Source organism: Aythya marila (assembly GCF_965140915.1).
Source record: "Aythya marila genome assembly, contig: HAP1_HAP1_SCAFFOLD_229, whole genome shotgun sequence".
NCBI classification, from domain to species: Eukaryota; Metazoa; Chordata; class Aves; order Anseriformes; family Anatidae; genus Aythya; species Aythya marila.
Window position 1 is genome coordinate 137,264 of NW_028136869.1, and position 21,182 is coordinate 158,445.

The 21,182-nt window shown below is 45.9% G+C and overlaps 1 protein-coding gene across 1 annotated transcript in view; it reads left to right on the forward strand.

Annotated features, from left to right (window-relative positions):
- LOC309891415 (E3 ubiquitin-protein ligase KCMF1-like) overlaps positions 1 to 21,182 on the forward strand; it is a 133,919-nt gene that overhangs the window by 56,162 nt on the left and 56,575 nt on the right. Inside the window, exon 2 of the mRNA XM_082785786.1 lies at positions 6,829 to 6,996. Within this exon, the coding sequence (XP_082641912.1) occupies positions 6,829 to 6,996 (168 nt within the window). The remainder of the gene's footprint in view (positions 1 to 6,828; positions 6,997 to 21,182) is intronic.

Consider the following 21,182-nt stretch of genomic DNA (forward strand, 5'->3'; position numbering starts at 1 on the left):
AGGATCACTACATTGCATGTTCTTTTGAAATTGGCATTTTGTTCTAGATATCCATTTTAGTGGATAGTGTTGCCTGTGTCTTGCAGCACAGCGTAAAGCCTGTAAACTGCCCTAGTAATCCAGCATGGTCATCCTGGCGGTTTGCATCTTGGGCATGGGGGCCTCTTGTTTCAGCTCACAGGACTGGTATCTTTGCCTGGAGCAGGGGTTACATGGATGCCCCTCAAGTAGTAGCCTCCTTGGAGGGACCCATAGCCTTTGTGCATGCTCAAACTTATTTGTGTCTCCAGTTCTCCTTCCGGTTCTTTTGGTACACCCCATTCTCTTAAACTTTCCTTTCCATCCCAAACATTTTAGGGCTTGTTCAGCAGACTTCTCTAGTGGCATGACCCAAATCTGTTTTTTTTGTTTTGTTTTGTTTTGTTTTGTTTTCCTCTTATTTAATTACTTTCTGTTCACATTTAATTATTTTATAATATTTTAGCAAAGAACAGTTTATAAATTTTATAAATGTATATATTTATATGCAAATATATTTATATAATATTCATTTTGCAAAAAGGGATGCAGCAGGACTAGGAGTTAGAGAGGGAACAGCCTCACCCCAGAGCAGCAGGCACTTGAGCATGCCTTCGACTTATTATTTAGGTACTCCTTAGGTGGCACCACAACCCCCCTGACCCCCTGGGAACATTTGAGCCATTTGCTCACTCCCCCGACCCACAGTGGGGTGGGGGAGAGAACCACAAAAAGGTAAAACTTGGGGTTTGAGATAAAGACAGTTTAATAGGACAGAAAAGGAAGGGGAAATATTAATAATTATAATAATAAAAGAATATACAAAGCAAGTGATGAACGGTGCAGTTGCTCGCCACCTGCTGACCAATGCCCAGCTGGTGCCCGAGCAGCGGCAGCCCCCTCCCCCCCCCCAGCTCCCCCGAGTTTTATTGTTGAGCATGTCATGTGGAATATCCCTTTGGCCAGTTCGGGTCAGCTGTTGTGGTTCTGTCCCCTCACAGCTTCTTGTGCACCCCCAGCCTCCTCTCTGGCAGGGAAGTTTAAGAAGCAGAAAAGTCCTTGACTTAGTGTAAGCAATGTTCAGCACCAACTAAAACATTGGTGTGTTATCAACATTATTGTCATCCTAAATCCAAAAGACAGAACCATACCATCCACTACGAAGAAAAATAACTCTATCCCGGCTGAAACCAGGACAATATCCACCCCATATTCTATGCTATCTCAGGTCTTACACATCCCAATATGTCCTCATTAATCGCCCTCACCCTTTCCGTCCTTGGATGTACACAGATATCATTCCCTTAGTCCATAGAACATCCCTTTAAAATGCCTGTTGTGCTTATTTAGTCCATGACTTTGGGCTCCCTCTGTCATAATGATCCTTATAGGCATTAGAGGTGTTACGTGGTAGTGCTTTGTTGTAGGCTGAAGCCAGTTCTGGTTGCATTGCCCCAATACTTGACAGAACATCTCTTGATGGCCTGAGGTGTCATGGGCCCACTGAGCTATAAAAAACTTACCCTTAGATTTCCAGTCCATATCCACCTGAGCCACTTCAATTCTAGCAGCCGGATCCACCTGCTGGTTGTTTTTTGATGTTCTTCAGTGGCCTGACTCTGGCCTTCACTTCTGCAAATTGGATCAATTCACCTTCTCCTTCAGCAGCTTCTGCAACTTGTCTTGTGGGACTCCGTACAGCAGCCTTCCACCTCTGATTCTTTTCCACAATACAACAGGACCCACCAGTGAGCAGGTCATACTACTTCTCATATTCTGGTAGTTTATTTATACAGTGGGGCCTCTTCAGCATGCATCTTCTCCTCCTCTGGTGATATTTCAAAGTCCCTGCCCTCTGGATGGTCTACGATCGCGTACAAAGTTCACAGAATCACAGAATCATCTAGGTTGGAAGAGACCTCCAAGATCACCTAGTCCAACCTCTGACCTAACACTAACCAGTCCTCCACTAAACCATATCACTAAGCTCTACATCTAAACGTCTTTAAAAGACCTCCAGGGATGGTGACTCCACCACTTCCCTGGGCAGCCTATTCCAATGCCTAACAACCCTCTCAGTAAAGAAGTTCTTCCTAATATCCAACCTAAACCTCCCCTGGTGCAACTTTAGCCCATTCCTCCTCGTCCTGTCACCAGGCACGTGGGAGAATAGACCAACCCCCACCTCGCTACAGCCTCCTTTCAGGTACCTGTAGAGTGCCATAAGGTTGCCCCTGGGGTTTCCAATTTGAGCCTGTTGTGTGATCAGTGCAACCCACTTCCTCTGTAACATCAGTTGCATCATAGAGGGGACCCTTCCTTTGAACATCCAGCCCAGCACCGTCAGTCGGGGTGCCAAGAGGAGCTGTGCTTCAGTACTAACCACTTCCGAAGCAGCTTGAACTCCTTCATATACTGCCAGTATCTCTCAATTGAGGTATAGCAGGCCTTGGATCCTCTGCATCCCTGTCTCCAAAACCCTAGGGGTCACCCTCAAGTCTCCTCTGGCTCTTTCTGCCAGAGTCTCTGGCTAGGGCCATTCTCCCTGGCTGCAGTGTAGAGCACTTTTTTTTTTTTACATTTTGTCCTGCCCAGACTGGCCCAAGGGCTACTGTTTCATTTGTTCAAAGGCTTGTTGTTGTTCAGGGACCCATCTGAAATGGTTCTTCTTCTGGGTCACTTGAAAGAGAAATCAGATTGTAATTTGGATTGTGCATTCTCAAAAAAACCATGACGCCTAAAAAAGTTTGTGTTTCCTTTTTTGCTAGTTGGTGGAGACACAGCTGTTACTTTACTGATCACAGCCATTGGGATCTGACTACGTCCATCTTGGCATTTTATTCCTAAAACTGGATCTTTCGTGCAGGTCCTTTGACCTTACTTTGTTTTATGGCAAAGCCAGCCTTCAGAAGGATTTGGGCTATTTTCTTCCCTTTCTCAAAAACTTCTTCTGTTGTGTTGCCCCACACAATGATGTCATCAACATACTGCAGGTGTTCAGGAGCTTCCCCCTGTTCAAGTGCAGTCTGGATCAGTCCATGGCAAATGGTAGGGCTGTGTTTCCACCCCTGGGGCAGTTGATTTCATCGGTCATGAGTGGTGCTCCCCAGAGGTCGATGTTGGGGCCCATCATTAAGGCCCCCTTAATACTTTTATTGATGATTTGGATGAGGAAATTGAGCGCACCCTCAGTAAGTTTGCAGACAACACCAAGTTGGGGGGAAGTGTCGATCTCCCGGGGGATAGGAAGGCCCTGCAGAGGGACCTGCTCAGGTTGGACTGATGAGCAGAGGCCAATGGGATGAGGTTCAACGTGGCTAAGTGCCGAGTCCTGCACTTTGGCCACAAGAATCCCATTTAACGCTTCAGGATTGGGGCAGAGTGGATGGAGAGCTGTGCAGAGGAAAAGGATCTGCGGGTGTTGGTTGATGCTTGCTTGAACATGAGCCAGCAGTGTGCCCAGGTGGCCAAGAAGGCCAACGGCATCCTGGCTTGTATCAGGAATAGTGTAGCCAGCAGGACCAGGGAGGTGATCGTCCTCCTGTGAGAAATATCTCAATATATATATATTTTTTTTCAGACAATTGGTTGATAGCAAGCTGAATATGAGCCAGCAGCGTGTCCTGGCAGCCAGGAGGGCCAACCGTATCCTGGGGTGCATCAAGCTCAGCATTTCTAGTCGGGCAAGGGAAGTGATTGTCCCGCTCTACTCTGCACTGGTGAGGCCTCACCTCGAGTACTGTGTGCAGTTCTGGGCACCAGAGTACAAAAAGGATGTGAAACTATTGGAGAGTGTCCAAAGAAGGGCTACTAAGAAGGTGAAGGGCCTAGAGAGGAAGATGTACGAGGAGCAGCTGAGGTCACTTGGCCTGTTCAGGCTGGAAAAGAGGAGGCTAGGGGGAGACCTCGTTGCGGTCTACAACTTCCTCGCAAGGGGGAGCGGAGGGGCAGGCTCCAATCTATTCTCTCTGGTGACCAGTGATAGGACCCAAGGGAATGGAGTCAAGCTGCAACAGGGGAGGTTCAGGCTGGATATCAGGAAGAGATTCTTCACTGAAAGGGTTGTCACGCACTGGAACAGGCTCCTCAGGGAAGTAGTCACGGCACCAAGCCTGTCGGAGTTTAAGAAGCATTTGGACTGTGCTCTTAGTCATATGGTCTGAATTTTTGGATAGACCTGTGTGGAGCCAGGAGTTGGACTCAATGATTCTTATGGGTCCCTTCCAACTCGGCATATTCTATGGTCATCTAGACCAACCCTCTGCCATGGACAGGGGCACCTTCCACTAGATCAGGTTGCTCAAAGCCCCATCCAACCTGGCCTTGAGCACCTCCAGGGATGGGGCATCTACTAATTCTCTGGGAAACCTGTTACAGTGCCTTGGCACCCTCAGAGTAAAGAATGTCTTCCTTATATCTAATCTAAACTTATCCTCTTTTACTTTAAAGCCTTGAGGCCCTCCTCTGGACTTGTTCTAATATGTCCATGTCCTTCTTGTGCTGGGGGCCCCAGAGCTGGATGCAGTGGTCCAGGTGGGGTCGCACAAGAGCAGAGTAGAGGGGGAGAATCACCTCCCTTGACCTGCTGGCCATGCTTCTTTTGATGCAGCCTAGGATACAGTTGGCTTTCTGGGCTGCAAGCACACATTGCTGGCTCATGTTGAGCTTCTCATCAACCAAGACCCTCAGGTCCTTTCATTGGGGCTGCTTTCAATCCATTTTCTGCCCAGCTTGTATTTGTGTTTAGGATTGCCCCAGCCCAGGTGCAGGATCTTGTACTTGGCCTTGTTGAACTTCATGAGGTTTGAACAGACCCACTTCTTAAGCCTGTCAAAGTCCTTCTATGATGGTATCCTTTCCTTTCAGTATGTCAACCGTACCACACAGCTTGGTGTCATTGGCAAACCTGCTTGAGGGTGCATTCAATCTCACTGTCCATATCACCAACAAAGATGTTAAACAGCGCCGGTCCCATTGCTGACCCCTGAGGAACACCGCTCGTTACTGATCTCCACCTGGACATTGACCTATTGACAGCAACTCTTTGAGTGAGAACATCCACCCAATTCCTTACCCACCAAGTGGTCCGTCCTTCAAATCCATGTCTCTCCAATTTAGAGACAATGATGTTGTGTGGGACAGCGTCACATGCTTTGCACAATCCAAGTAGATGATGGCAGTTGCTCTTCCCTTATCTGCCAATGCCGTAATCCCATCATAGAAGGCCACCAGATTTGTCAGGCATGATCTGCCCTTAGTGAAGCCATGTTGGCTGTCACAAATCACCTTTTTATTTTCCATGTGCTGTATCATAGTTTCCAGGAGGATCTGCTCCATGGTCTTGCTGGGCACAGAGGTGAGACTGACTGGCCTGTAGTTCCCCAGGTCTTCCTTTTTTCCCTTTTTAAAAATGGGGGTTGTTTCTCCTCTTCCAGTCAGTGGGAAGAGACAATAGAGAGCTGAAACAGTATAGAGAAAATTGCAAAACCTTTAGAAGTTACGAAGCCTTTTCCTGACACAGGCAGTGTGACTGATTTGTAGTGCAAAGATTGAACCTCCCAAAAGGAAGAAGCTGAAGAGCTGATGCAATGTAACTTGCGTACATCTTAATTTTCATGTTTACTTCAAAATAGAAGACCCTGATCTCAACTCCAAGATTGTATTGGAGAGGACCATGGTGGAGCGGGCTGTTCCCCCTTCAGCCTATAGAGTACCACAGTGGAGTAGATATCCACTCTGTAGCCTGTGAAGGAGCCCACGGTGGAGCAGGTGCTCCGGCAGGAACTGCTGTGCATGGGGGACCCATATTGGAGCAGTCTGTTCCTGAAGGACTGCACCCCATGGCACAGACCCATATTGGAGCAGTTCTTGAAGAACTGCAGTCTTTGGGAAGCCCATGTAGGATAAGTTTGGGAAGGACCATGTCCTGCGGGAAGGACCCCACGCTGGAGCAGGAGAAAAGACTAACCATGAAGGAGCAGCACATGACTAAGTGTTATGGACTGACCACAATCCCCATTCCCCTGTGCTGCTCAGGGAGGTGGAAGAAGAGGGTGGATGGGGGAGGAAGGTGTTTTTAGTTTGTTTTTAGTTCTCACGGCTCTAAGTCTGTTATCAATTACATCTCCTTTATGCTGAGTCTGTTTTGCTTGTGACAGTTGGTGAGTGATCTCCCTGTCCTTATCTCAACCCATGAGCTATTTTTATCATCTTTCCTCCCTCTTTTCTTTTGAGGAGTAGGAGTGAGAGAGCAGTCTGGTGGTGCTGAGCTACCTACAGCTGCGAAACCACCACACAGATATGTATGCATTGTGAAGAGTGGCATTCTTCAGAATTGAAATGTTAGAATGTATAAAAAATAAACACAAAAGCCTGGGAGGGATGTTATTATGTGGTGGTATGTGCTTATCTGTGGTTTGTGAGATGGTCTGCTGTGGGGAGTTTTTGTTTGCTTGTTTTTGTAGAAACTTCCAGATCAACTGCTATACTGTTTAACCTTGAGAATGTTTTGAACCAAAATTCCAAACAAGGAAGAAGTGATTATAAAATAATTTATAGCTTAACCATCTATCAGTTTAGGTGACTGACTGTGTTTTTTAATTTATTTTACTTTAAGTTTAACTTTCAATTCGGGTGACTGTTGCCTTTTTAAAAATAAAAATATGTTTAAAGCTGTCTTATTTTCATCAGCTACATAAAAGCTTTGGGCTGAATTTCTTTTTTGGTTGTTGTTGGGAGATGATAGCAACAAATCTGTATCATTATAACAATGTAAAATTATTTTTTCCTCTATTTTTTTTTTATTCACAGGTGTCAGCTGTGATGCATGTTTAAAAGGAAATTTTCGAGGTCGCAGATACAAGTGTTTAATTTGCTATGATTACGATTTGTGTGCAACTTGTTATGAAAGTGGTGCAACAACAACGAGGCATACAACTGACCATCCCATGCAGTGCATACTAACAAGGGTAGATTTTGGTAAGTAACAGTTAATATTGGAACTGTTTGCCATAGTTATAAACATGTATATTTGTTTCATTGCTTAGGAACATTTTATTTTTTTTTCCCCAAATAACATGCTAAAAATTATAGTAAGTTTCTATCTCTTTAAGTTAAAAGCTTGCTTTCTCTTTGGTTCTAGTACGTGAAATCTGGTTTATTCTTTTGGGTTAGGTGTTTTGGCAGACATCAAATTATTGGACTGTTACATTTATCTTATAAAATGATTACTTCTAAATTAACTTCAAATTCAAAAGGTTTAACATCTACATGCACACCCCCCCCAGTATGCTGTACCAGAAAGTGCCATGGTGGAGAGAAATAGTGGTGAGAGTTTAGAGAATATGTTCTTTTCTGGTTGTATCTGGGGACGTAGCAGGGGTTGTAGGCTGTACTGAATGTGGAAGAATAGTGGCAAGGGCTAGCAAGTAGTCCTCTTAATTGCTGTTGTATCCCCTATAACACCAACACTGTAATTCGGGAGATACTTCCATAGCATATGTTTGTGTTAAGATGCTGTTGACATTGGACGCTTATTTCTTGTTATACCTGTTTTAAGCCTCCACAAGATTACTGTTTTAACAAAAACTGTTTTTAGTGATTCGAATCATATTATTCAAGTTTTCAGCTCTTTTAGTCTTATTTTCTTTTTCACTTAAAAAAAAAAAAAAGGTTTAAAAAGAAAAGTACTGGATGTATACATTATGCTACTTGCTTTAAGGATTTAAAGCTCAGAACAGCTGAATATACCGATATACGGCTACTTTCTTAGAACTCCCTTTGAGCAGAGAAGTCTCTCATTCATGTGTAATTCTCAAGTCACTGCTTGCTCTAAGCCTGTGTTGTAATGACTTGGAAATCTATGCTCTGAGAATTCACAGTTTGGAAAGAAATTTTTGAATGATACGCAAATATACTTTTGAAAATATTTCTAGATATTTCTTCTTAGGCTTCACTTTCTTTATTTTTACTTATTCATGAGATAAAATTGTGTGTGTACCAGTATATATTAATTCAATGTTTTGTTCACTATTTGAGGTGCATGGCTTAAACTTGACCCCTGGTGACAGTTATTCTTGTATATTGCATATGGGGTTAAATGGCAACATCGTAAATGTTATGTATGTGTTCCATAGGAAAAAGAGGATTGATGCATGCATGCTGTGGAGCCATAAGTTAACATTAAATGCTAAAACTTTGAAAGTAATACAATGGGAAAACTTACTGAAAGTCATTTAACTTCTTAAGTTGTTCCAACCAATCTTGCGAACAATCTGTGCATCTAAAAAACATCTTAGAATCATAGTATCATTTAGGTTGAAAAAGACCCTTAAGATCATCAAGTCCAGAACTAAGTCATGTCCAGAAGTGCTACATCCATACGTCTCTTAAAGATTCCACTGCTTGTCTGGGCAGCCTGTTCCAGTGCTTGACCACGCTCTCCACGAACAAATTCTTCCTAATATTCAATCTAAACCTCCCCTGGCGGAACTTGAGGCCGTTGTCTCGCATTCTATTACTTTTCACCTGAGAAAATAGACACCCTCCTCTCTACAACCTCCTTTCAGGTAGTTGTAGAAAGCGATGAGGTCTCCCTTCAGCCTCCTCTTCTCCAGAATAAACAACCCCAGTTCCCTCAGATGCTCCTTGTGTCTTGTTTTCTAGTTCCTTCACTAGGTTAGTTGCTCTTCTCTGAATGCATTCCAGCAACTCAATATCCTTCTTCTAGTGAGGGGCCCGAAGCTGAACGTAGTACTTAAGGTATGGTCTTACCAGGGCTGAGTATAGGGAGACAATTGCTTCCTTAGTCCTACTGACTGTGAGAAAAATCTCAATATTTTTTTCAGACAGGGTCTTCTGTGAAGCTATTTTATTCGCAATTGCAATGGTGGGAGTCCTGCAAGCAGGAGCGCACAGTAAAAGTATATCATAGCCTTATATTCCCTATTGCCTGATGCTTGATTCCTCCCGTTTCCTCATCGGCTGTGTACTACAAGTTCACAAACTACTCGATGCTTCTTGCTATACCATATATGCACAATTTTATTTGTCCAACCATTAATTTCTCCTTTTCCTTTTTTTTTCCCTTCTTCTCTCTTGACTAGAGTGTCCGTGATTTTTGTTTTTACTGATTTTGCACTGCTCGTCCTGTTTTTCTTAGCTATCCTCCTTATTTTGGGACAGTGGGACCTTCCCCTTAGCTTCTTAACATACTCCCCACTGCTATGCAACTGTCATGCCTGCACAATCACTTTTGAATATGCAAGGTTAGTGGAATTTTCCACTGCAAAAACACATTCTACTGAAAAAAAAAAAAAAAACAAAAACCCACACAACCAAAACCACCTTTGTTTCTCACAATTCCCCCCTCTTATTTTCTTACTCCTGTTGTCATTTTTGCACCACTTCACATCCCCCACTCTTGAGTTTTTCCAATATTAGGGCACAATATTTTTCTTTGGATGTCATGGGGGATGACAGACACACAATGCCATTACTATTATAATACCAACAAATAGTTGTTTGAGCCAATTCCATTCAGGTATCCATGAAGTTAGTTTCTCCCACATGTCTCTAAATACCCAGGAAGTGTCATCTTGAGCCACTTTATGTAGGATCTTGTTTTTTTCCCAAATATTTTTGAGATCAGTCTCTGTAACACTGTAATTTAGGAGATACTTCCATAGCATATGTTTGTGTTATGATGCTAATTCTCAAGTCACTGCTTGCTCTAAGCCTGTGTTGTAATGACTTGGAACAAGTCATTACAATAACTTGGAAGAAGTCTATTACATAGAAGGAGGAAGTTTTTCCTCCTTCTTCCACTGCGGATATTCCTATTTGAAGTGCCTGGCCATTAGTTTTGCTCTGCTTTTCCTTCTGTGGTGGTTTTACCATGGTGGGCAGCTAAACACCACAACCGCTCTCTCACTCCCCTTCCTTAGATGAGGAGGGGAAGAAGTAAAGCAAAGAACAACTCACGGGTTGAGATAAGGATAATTTAATTAAAGGGAAATAATAATAATAATTAAAGAAAGATTATTATGAACTAAACAATTTAACTAAAGGGAAAAAAAAGGGAAAGGGGAAAAGGGAGGGGGAAAGGGAAAAAAGGGAGGAAAACAAATAAAACAAATGAAGGCTATATGGAAGTGCAGAGGAAAGAAATTACTCTCTACTTCCCACAAATGAGCGATGATTGACCACGTCCTTGAAGCAGGGCCTCAACGCACGCAGCCGGTGTTTGGGAGGTGGACTGACGTTTTCACAACGAGAGCCCACCCCTCCCCTCTTCTTCCTTTTTCCACCCTTTATTGGTGAGTGTGACATCATATGGTATGGAATATCCCTTTGGTTGGTTTAGGCCAGCTGCCCTGGTGATGTTTCTTTCTCACTTTTTTGCCCACACCCTAGGAGGGTTAGAGAGAGTCCCGATGCTGTGCCAGCACTGCTCAGCAGTAGACACAACACTGGTGTGATACCAGTGCTGTTCCAGCTACAAGTGCAGAGAACAGCACTGTATGGGCTGCTGCAGGGAAAGTTAACATTCCAGCTAGACCCATTACAGCCTCCACCCCTTATTTCATAACATTTGTGTCACATTCAGATCCCCCATACTTTAGCATACAAGTATTCTCATCATTATTCCTTGTCCTTTAACAGGACAAGGATTTAACAGGACAGGATTAATAGGCAGGTATATCTTTTCATTCCATAGGTCTTTCTTGGAAAATGTTCATAAGAACTGTTGATGATTAGGTCTTCATCTGCCAAAGTGGCCACTCAGGGCAGGTGGAGTTGGATGTCTGGACACCAGCACCAGCTTAGCTCAAGTCCTTGTTGCACTGCCCGGCTCCTTGCAAAGTTGACCTGTCGTTGATCCTACAGCATCTTCCTACAACATATAACTTAGATTACAGATTAATTTTCTCTCAAGGTCAAATCTCCTTGAGGCACACACTTGATATCCCCATTCTATTGCATGACCCACCAGGTATACCCTGGTCCCTGGGCGAAGACAATCCCACGAGTGGGTTTGCCTTTTCCCGAGGCAGGAGCAACCCACACTGCCTTCCCCATCCACTTTCCTACATGCACTATGGGGACTTTAGCTCCTTTCACAGTATGTAGGGGTTTTGTTTCGACAGGACCAGCACGGCTGTCAGACCCCCTATTGTTAACTAGCCAAGTGGCTTCTGGTAGATTTGTGTCCCATTGTTTCCGCGTCCCAGCACCTAATGCTCGTAACACAGTCTTTAACAGTCCATTGTACCTCTCAACCTTCCCAGAGGCTTGTGGGTGATAAGGGATGTGGTACACCCACTCAATACCATGTCTCTTGGCCCAGGAGGTAACAAGATTGTTTCGGAAGTGACTCCCATTGTCAGACTCAATTCTCTCTGGTGTACCATGACGCCACAGTACTTGTCTTTCCAGGCCCAAGATAGTGTTTCGGGCCGTGGCATGGTTTACTGGATATGTTTCCAGCCACCCAGTAGTTGCTTCTACCATGGTGAGTATGTACCATTTGCCTTGGCGTGTTTGTGGGAGTGGTCCGATATAGTCAATTTGCCAGGCCTCACCATACTGAAACCCTAGCCACCTCCCCCTGTTCCAGGGAGATTTTACCTTCATGGCTTTCTTGATTGCAGCACAGGTCTCACACTCATGGGTAACCTGTGTAATGGCCTCAGTGGTCAGGTCCACCCCTCGATCACGAGCCCATCTGTAAGAGGCATCTCTCCCCAGATGTCCTGATGTTTCATGGGCCCATCGAGCTACAAACAGCTCACCCTTACGTTCCCAGTCTAGGTCCTTTGATGCAGCAATTAGATTTTGTGTGTGTGTGAACTGTAAGGACCAGGTCCCACAATGTTGGTGAGCATTTTCATAAGAACCTTGCTGTAAAGAAATAGAGGAAATAAAAGGTGTATAGTTCCTATTTCTATTTTTCTCAAGGGAAACTTATTGTGACCTTAAGTGTGACAGGATTTCTCATAATAATTATATAACTTGTATAAATAGGGAAGTAGTGGTAATAAGAGAACACATCTGGAAACTGGCATCTCAACTGTGAGATTTGGAGCCTGACTGGCTTAAGGATTTTTAATTTCCTGGATTTCATTCAAAGTAATATGGTGATCCCTTAATATTAATGGTTGTTAAGAGTGTGGCTTCCTCTTCCAGTCCAAGACTCCTATCTGCCCAGCCTGGGAACCCAGGATCTCTACCCGAGCTGAGGGACATGGCTGCCGCTTCTGTGTTTGTAGGTTCAACCAGTAGCAAAGCTGAGCACGTATCCCAGAGACACACAGACACACACAGAACACGGACACAGCCAGTCACACAGATTGCCACAGACAAGGCACTGCCTTCAACAGCACCTACATATAGGATTCACATAAAACAAATATAGACAGCCGAGTCCCCTTTCTCCTATTCAGATGGTAGTGAAGAGGAGAAAGTGTCAGCCTGATTTACTGACTAGGGAAGTTTGCTACCTGCCATGGGCTTGGATCTGGGATGTTGTGGAGTCACTGCCGAAGCTGGTCCGGCCCTCTGACTACTGCCCCCTGCTCTTACTCCACGTGGGTGCAAATGATACTGCAAGGGGAAACCTGGACAGTATCAAAAGGGACTACAGAACTCTGGGGGAAGTAGTCAAGGGCATGGGGGCCTAGGTGGTGGTCTCCTCAATCCTGATGGTGAGTGGAAAAGATGTGAGAAGAGGAGCACTGATAAGACAGGTCAATAATTGGCTGTGGAGCTGGTGTCAGTGACAGGGTTCTGGGTTCTAAGACCATGGGACCCTGTCTGACAATCATCTGCTTTGGATAGATGGATTGCACCTCTCTAAGCGGGGCATCCTATTTGCCATATGGATGCAGGGCATCTATTTTTGCCAATAGGATCGCTGACCTCATAAGGAGGGCTTTAAACTAGGAGTGACGGGGGAAGGAGAGGGTAACAAGCAATACACTGAAAGAGTGACTGACAGGGTTGCTGAGAAAAGGGCATTGGGTGATGTGACAGGGAGGGATCACAAAATCAATTAAATGGGAATTAAGCAGGGTCACCTCCAGCGCTTGCAGGTTAACAAGGTAATGCCTACCAGGCAACATTATAGCAAAATCCCCCAAATGCTTTCTAGGAACCCAACATGCTGGGGTGCCCCTCCAAAGTGTCTGGACACTAACGCATGCAGTATGGGGAATAAACAAGATGAGTTAGAGACGTGTGTATGGTTGCAGGGCTGCGATCTTATTGGGATCGTGGAGATTTGGTGGAATGGCTTCCATGACTGGAGTATTGCAATATAAGGATGCAGGCGCTTTAGGAAGGACAGGCTGTTGAGAGGAGGAGGGGGTGTCGCCCTCTATGCCAATGACCAGCTGGAGTGCACAGAGCTCTGCCTGGGGATGGATGATGAGCCAAGTGAGAGTTTATGGGTAAAGATTAAAAGAGAGGACAGGTAAGGGTGACATTGTAGTGGGTGTCTGCTATAGACCACCTGACCAGGAAGAGCAAGCGGATGAGGCCCTCCACAGACAAATAGAAGCAGCTTCACATTCACAGGCCCTGGTCCTCACGGGGGACTTCAACAACCCCGATATCTGTTAGAGGGACAACGCAGCAGGGCATAAGCAATCCAGGAGGTTCCTGGAATGTGTTGATGATAACTTCCTCCTCCAAGTGATAGAGCAACCATCAAGGAGCGGGGCTCTGCTGGACCTCATTCTCACCACCAAGGAGGGTCTTGTTTGGAATACAAAGGTCAAGGGCAACCTTGGCTGCAGTGACCTTGAGATGGTGTAGTTCAGGATCCTGAGGGGAGGGAGCAGGGTAAAAAGCAAGCTCACAGCCCTGGACTTCAGGAGAGCAGACTGTGGCCTCTTCAAAGAGGTGCTTGGAAGAGTCCTGTGGGATAAGGCCCTGGAGGGAAGAGGGGCTCAAGAAAAATAGTTAATATTCAAGGGTCACCTCTTCCAAGCTGTGCATCTCAATAAAGAGGAAGTCAGGAAAAAATGCCGGGAGGCCTGTATGGATGAACAAGGGGCTCCTGGCAAAACTCAAACACAAAAGGGAGGCATGCAGAGAGTGGAAGCAAGGGCGGGTAACCTGGGAGGAATACAGAGACATTGTCCGAGCACCCAGGAATGAAGTTAGAACAGCTAAAGTCCAAATGGAATTGAATCTGGCCAGGGATGTCAAGGACAACAGGAAGGGCTTCTACAAGTACAGGTTGGAAAGTAGGAGAAATTTCTTCTTAGAAAGAGTGGTTAGGCATTGAAACGGGTTGCCCAGGGAGGTGGTGGAGTCACCGTCCCTTGGGAGCGTTTAAGGAAAGTGTAGATGTGGTACTTAGGGACATATGGTTTAATGGGTAATTTTGGTGGTAGGGGGACGGTTGGACCAGATGATCTTGGAGGCCTTTTCCAACCTTAATGATTCTATGATTTTAGTAAGAATTTTGAATGATTTTTTAAATTTTCATGATGGGTTTGGCTCATGTTAATTGCTAAGTTAGCAGCTTAAGGGAAGCTGCTGCTTCAGTATTTGAGAAGTGCTAAAGTATTGAAACTGGTACGTAACATCTCACTCATTTTGCTTCACTAAAACAAATTATTATTGTTAAACACCAGTTCAGCTACAGCACCAATATCAACATATGGAGTACTGGTGTCACTGAGTCATTTTAAATTACAATATTTAAACTAGATTTGTTGTAAGGCTGAGAGCACAGTGCATCTTCAAGGTATCCCTTCAAGGAAGAACTTGTATGTCTACCAGGCAAGTGGACCACTATGGAGAAGGGAATCCAGTACCTGAGGGAATTAGCTGTACGGAAGGTGATTTATAGGGACCTAGACAACGAAACAAATATCCACAGATCCAGATGAAGTCAAGTGTACACGACCCATGTGGCGGAAGTTTGTATGGAGTGCACCATCATCATATGCCAGCTCATTGGCAATATCGGCCTGGAAAGAACATGAGGAACCCACAGTGGATGAATTGACTAAACAACTCCAGCAGTACGAAGAAAGTCTCTCCTCTTCCCTACAGGCCTGTGTCTCAGCTGTGGAGAAACTTTCTGAAGAGTTCTACCAACTTAAAGAGAATTTATTTTCCTCCCCACCTGTACAAACCAGTGTCTCACCTATCAGGCGTAAGCGTCCATCCGTGCAAGGAAGACGATACAGTGGGTACACACCCCGTGGTACCCTGTGTTTTTACCTACGTGACCATGGAGAGGACATAGGAAAATGGGATGGAAAATCTACCTCGACCCTAGAGGCACGGGTATGTGAGTTGCAAGGAAAAACAATCGGGAAAAAGGGGTTCTTTGAGAAGCTTGCTGCTCCAACTTCCAGCAGGCAGTCCTCCAGATGCAGAAATGAAGATTCTGACCAGGATTAGAGGGGCCCAGCCTCCAGCCAGGGGGAGGAAAGGGACAATCGAGTTTATTGGACCACGTGGATTCGATGGCCTGGCACGTCAGGCGCACAAAAGTATAAGGCTTTAGTAGACACTGGTGCCAGAACCTGTCTGTATTTATGGGGTGACGGGGGGATCCCAGCAATTGACTGTATTGGAGGCTGAAGTGAGTTTAACTGGGAATGAGTGGCAAAAGCACTGTATTATGACTGGCCCAGATACTCCATGCATCCTTGGCATAGACTGCCTCAGGAGAGGATATTTCAAGGACGCAAAAGGGTTCCGGTGGGCTTTTGGCATAGCTGCCTTAGAGACAGAGGACATTAAACAGTTGTCTACCTTGCCTGGTATCTCGGAGGACCCTTCTGTTGTGGGGTTGCTGAGGGTCAAAGAACAGTAGGTGCCAATCGCTACCACAACTGTGCACAACTGTGCACTGGTGGCAAGACTCCCCCAATTCCCATCCATAAGCTAATTCGTCAACTGGAGAGCCAAGGAGCGATCAGCAAGACTCATTCACCTTTCAGTAGTCCCATGTGGCCAGTGCGAAATTCTAACGGCGAGTGGAGGCTAACAGTGGACTATCGTGGCCTGAACGAAGTCACGCCACCACTGAGTGATACAGTGCCAGACATGCTAGAACTCCAGTACAAACTGGAGTCAAAAGCAGCCAAGTGGTACACCACAGTCAGTATCACTAATGCATTTTTCTCCATCCCTCTAGCAGGAGAGTGCAGGCTACAGTTTGCTTTTTCTTGGAGGGGTGTCCAATACACCTGGAATTGGCTGTCCTGGGGGGGAAACACAGCCCTACCATTTGCCATGGACTGATCCAGTCTGCGCTGGAACAGGGGTGTAATAAATGACTGAGTCCCAAATAGGGTTACAATCAAAGTTTACAATTTATTAAACGAATAGAGGTAAGCAAACAGCGCTGGGTGCGCCGGGAGTCTCTGCTCCACTAAGACGCACACCAATTATATCAGGCGGCTGGTTTTTATGCTCCTAGGCTAATACATATTCATCACCACTTTTGGAAAAGGCAGGGTTATTATAATTAGTTTCCCGTCCCGAACCATCCCACGGATGCATGCGTATCAGTCTCTGGTGGGCCCTCTGGGGGTCGCTCGTAGAGGCTCGTAGTCTTCCTCCCAGGCTTTGTCCTTTGGTTGTTCTTCAGCTTCCCCCCTCTCCTTATTTAGTAGTCTCTGTGCCAGATGTCAGAAAGTTGTGTCTCGTGCAATAGTCAACAGTTATCTCAAAAAACTCCCCCCTATTCTCTTATCTCCCAGACCCGAGTCTCAAGGTTTACCCTTCAAACCCTCTATCGACATGAACTGCTAGACCATTCTTTTGCAAGATGCAAGAGCTATATACACTAACCACTCTGTTTCTCTTGGACTTGTGGTTATTTATACAAGGGTATGTAAGACAGAAGGTCACATTTCATTATGAGGCCCTAGCGCTGTTCCATATTGACACGAATCAAATGAACATATTTCACAGGGGGAAGCTCCTGAACACCTGCAGTACATTAATGACATCATCGTATGAGGTGGGTGACACAGCAGCTGATGTTTTTGAGAAAGGGAAGAAAACAGTCCAAATCCTTCTGAAGGCCGGTTTTGCCATAAAACAAAATAAACTCAAAGGACCTGCACGAGAGATCCAGTTTTTAGGAATAAAATGGCAAGATGGACGTCGTCAAATACCAATGGATGTGATCAACAAAATAACAGCTATGTCTCCACCAAATAACAAAAAAGAAATGCAAACTTTCCTAGGTGTCGTGGGGTTTTGGAGAATGCACATTCCAAATTACAGTCTGATTGTAAGCCCGCTCTATCAGGTAAGAACAATGATTTCAAATGGGGCCCTGAGCAATGACAAGCCTTTGAACGTATTAAATGGGAGATGGTTCATGCAGTAGCCCTTGGGCCAGTCCAAGCAGGACAATATGTAAAGAATGTGCTCTACAGCGCAGCCAGGGAGAATGGCCCCACCTGGAGCCTCTGGCAGAAAGAGCCTAGGGAAACTCGAGTTCTACCCTTCGGGTTTTGGAGTCAGGGGTACAGAGGATCTGAGGCCTGCTACAGTCCAAACGAAAAAGAGATATTGACAATGTATGAGGGAGTTTGATCTGCTTCGGAGTTGGTCAGTAGTGAAGCACAGCTCCTCCTGGCACCCCGACTGCTGGTACTGGGCTGGATGTTCAAAGGAAGGGTCCCCCTTTACACATCATGCAACTGATGCTACGTGGAGTAAGTGGGTTGCACTGATTACTCAGCGGGCTCGAATAGGAAACCCCAGTCGCCCAGTGTAGTGAGTTTATGTGGCAAGGTTTTGGTAGCAGGGGGCCATAGGGGTGGTTTCTGTGAGAAGGATCTAGAAGCTGCCCCATGTTTGGGAAGGGCCCCACTGCTGACCAGAGCCGAGCCAAGAAGCGATGTTGTTTGCACCTCTGTGAGAGCATATTTAAGACAGGGAAAAAAAAAACGCTGCGCCACACAGCAGCTGGGAGAGTGAGAGGAGTGAGGAACAGCCTTGCAGGCGCCAAGGTCAGTGAAGAAGGAGGGGGAGAGGTGCTCCAGGCGCCAGAGCAGAAGTCCCCTACGGCCTGTGGTGAGGACCATGGTGAAGCAGGCTGTCCCCAATGGAGTACCATGGTGGAGCAGGGTTCCACGCTGCAGCCTGTGGAGGAGACCACGGTGGAGCAGGTGGCCCTGCACCAACGGAGGCTGCCACCTTTGGAAGACCCCTGCCAGAGCAGATTCCGGGCCGGACCTGTAGCCCGTGGAGAGGAGACCACGCAGGAGCAGGTGATCTGGCAGGAGCTGCTGCCCGTGGGGGAGCCAGGTTGGAGCAGTTTTCTCCTGAGGGATGGACCCCGTGGTACAGACCCATATCTGGAGCAGTTCTGGAGGAGCTGCTGCCTGTGGGAAGCCCACATCGGATCAGTTCATCAAGGACTGCATCCCGTGGGTGGGACCCCACAGCACAGGGGACGAGGGTGACCGAGAAGGAGCAACGGAGAAGAAGCGCTGTAGACTGACCATAACCCCCATTCTCCCGTTCCCCTGCGCCGCTCGGGGGGGAGGAGGTGGAAGAGGGTGGATGGGGGGGGAAGGTGCTTTTGTTTTTTTTTCCTTTGTTTCTCACTTCTCTAGCTTGTTAGTAATAAGCAATAAATCTTACTGTCTCCCTATGCAGAGTCTGTTTTGCCCGTCACAATAATTACTGCGTGATCACCCTGTCCTTATCTCAACCTTTGAGCCCTTTTCATCATATTTTCTCCCCATTCCTCTTTGATGAGGGGGAGTGAGAGAGCAGCTGTGGTGGAGCTTGGCTGCCCTCTCAAGTGGAACTACGACACCCAGGAATATTGGAAGTGATTATGGACTGGCCAGAAGGCAAATATTATGGGATATCACCAGAGGAGGAGGTGGTCCGTGCTGAAGAAGCCCCACTGCACAACAAGCTACCAGAAAATGAGAAGCAATATGCCCTGTTCACTGATGGGTCCTGTCCTATTCTGGGGAAGCATCAGAGATGGAATGCTTCTGTATGGAGTCCTACACGACGAGTTGCAGAAGCTGCTGAGGGAGAAGGTGAATCGAGTCAGTTTGCAGAAGTGAAAGCCATTCAGCTGGCTTTAGATATTGCTGAACGAGAAGAGTGGCCAATTCTCTATCTCTACACTGATTCATGGATGGTAGCAAATGCCCTGTGGGGGTGATTACAGCAATGGAAGCAGAGCAACTGGCAGCACAGAGGCAAACCCATCTGGGATGCTGCACTGTGGTAAGATTTTGCTTCCCGGGTAGAGAACCTGGTAGTAAAAGTACACCGTGTAGATGCTCATGTGACCAAGAATGGGGCCACTGAAGATCATTGAAACAACCAGCAGGTGGATCAGGCTGCTAAGATTGAAGTGGCTCAGGTGGACCTGGACTGGCAACATAAGGGTGAATTATTTATAGCTCGATGGGCCCATGACACCTCGGGCCATCAAGGCAGAGATGCAGCATACAGATGGGCTCGTGATCGAAGGGTGGACCTGACCATGGACACTATTGCACAGGTAAATCATGATTGTGAAACATGTGCTGCAATCAAGCAAGCCAAGCGGTTAAAGCCTCTTTGGTATGGAGGATGATGGCTGAAATATAAATATGGGGAGGCCTGGCAGATTGATTACATCACACTCCCTCAAACCCACAAAGGCAAGCGCCACATACTTATGATGGTGGAAGCAACCACCGGGTGGCTGGAAAGCTATCCTATGCCCCATGCCATTGCCTGGAACACTGCACTGGTCCTTCAAAAGCAAGTCCTATGGCGACATGGCACCCCAGAAAGAATAGAGTCAGACAATGGGACTCATTTCCAAAAGAATCTCATGGACACTTGGCCAAAGAGCACGAAAATGATTTGGTATATCACATCCCCTATCATGCACCAGCCTCAGGGAGAGTTGAGCGATACAATGGATTGTTAAAGAGCACACTGAAGGCTGCGACATTCAAAAATTGGGATACAGATTTGGCAAAGGCCACCTGGTTAGTCAATATTAGGGGATCTGCCAACTGAGCTGGACCTGCCCAATCAAACCTGTTATGTACTGTAGAAGGGGATAAAGTTCCTCTAGTGCATGTAGGGAACATGCTGGGGAAGACAGTCTGGGCTACTCCTGCCTCAGGAAAAGGCAAACCCATTTGTGGGATTGCTTTTGCTGAGGGACCTGGATGCACTTGCTTGGTAATGCAAAAGAATGGGGTGTCCGGTGTGTACCTCAAGGGGATCTAATACTGGGTGAGAATAGCCCATGAGTTGAATTGCTTTATGTTAATTATTATATAATACTCTATGTCATCACTACCATGATTGCTATATGTCACTGCCTTATTAATGGTACCACTGTAACAGCCACACAGATAATAATGAATGAATTTTGATAGAAATGGACAAGCACAGAGATGTGATGGAATGAGAACGGGCTTGTAGCATCTCACACCGCGATCTCTTTATCAATCAATTAATCTCCGCGTCTTACCGCGATTCCTTTGTTCCCGCGTCTCACCGCGATCATCTGTGTCCAGGTCGGTGTAGCCAGCTGCTGGCAACAATATTTCTCTAAATTCCTCAATTGGGCGATGTGGGAACACTGTCATGGGAATTTCTCATAGTCGTCCTTGTAGCTTGGTTTGCTCAGCTGCAGCAAGTCATGGCCTCCTTGCTGTTTCAAAAATCCCTCCACAATTCCCCCTTTTTCTTTTTGAGCAAACCAAGCCCGATGTAACAGTTTTGCAAGTAACCCTTTAACCACAGTTATTACAATACAACACGCAATGATGATTAACACCACAACAAACAGAATCCTTAATCCCTCTTTGACTAATCCCAGTAACCTTCTATGCATCGTTTCAAACAAATCAGTGAGCCATTGATAGAAAGGATTGATATCATATAGAATCTTTCTCATGTGCTCTTTCAGGAAGGTAATGGATTTGTGAATTGACTCATTATGATCAAAAGGGTTTAAACAGCATATTCCCTCAAAGTCCTCACACCCATGCCCTTGAGCCAAGAGCAAGAAGTCAGTAGCAGCTCAACCCTGTAAGAGCGCATATCGCAGACTATTTTGATCTGGTAACATCTCCTCAAGTATCTCTGTCGTGGCATGGGCTTGCTTCTCAGCCCAGCATACCAATGTTTCTAAGTTGTTA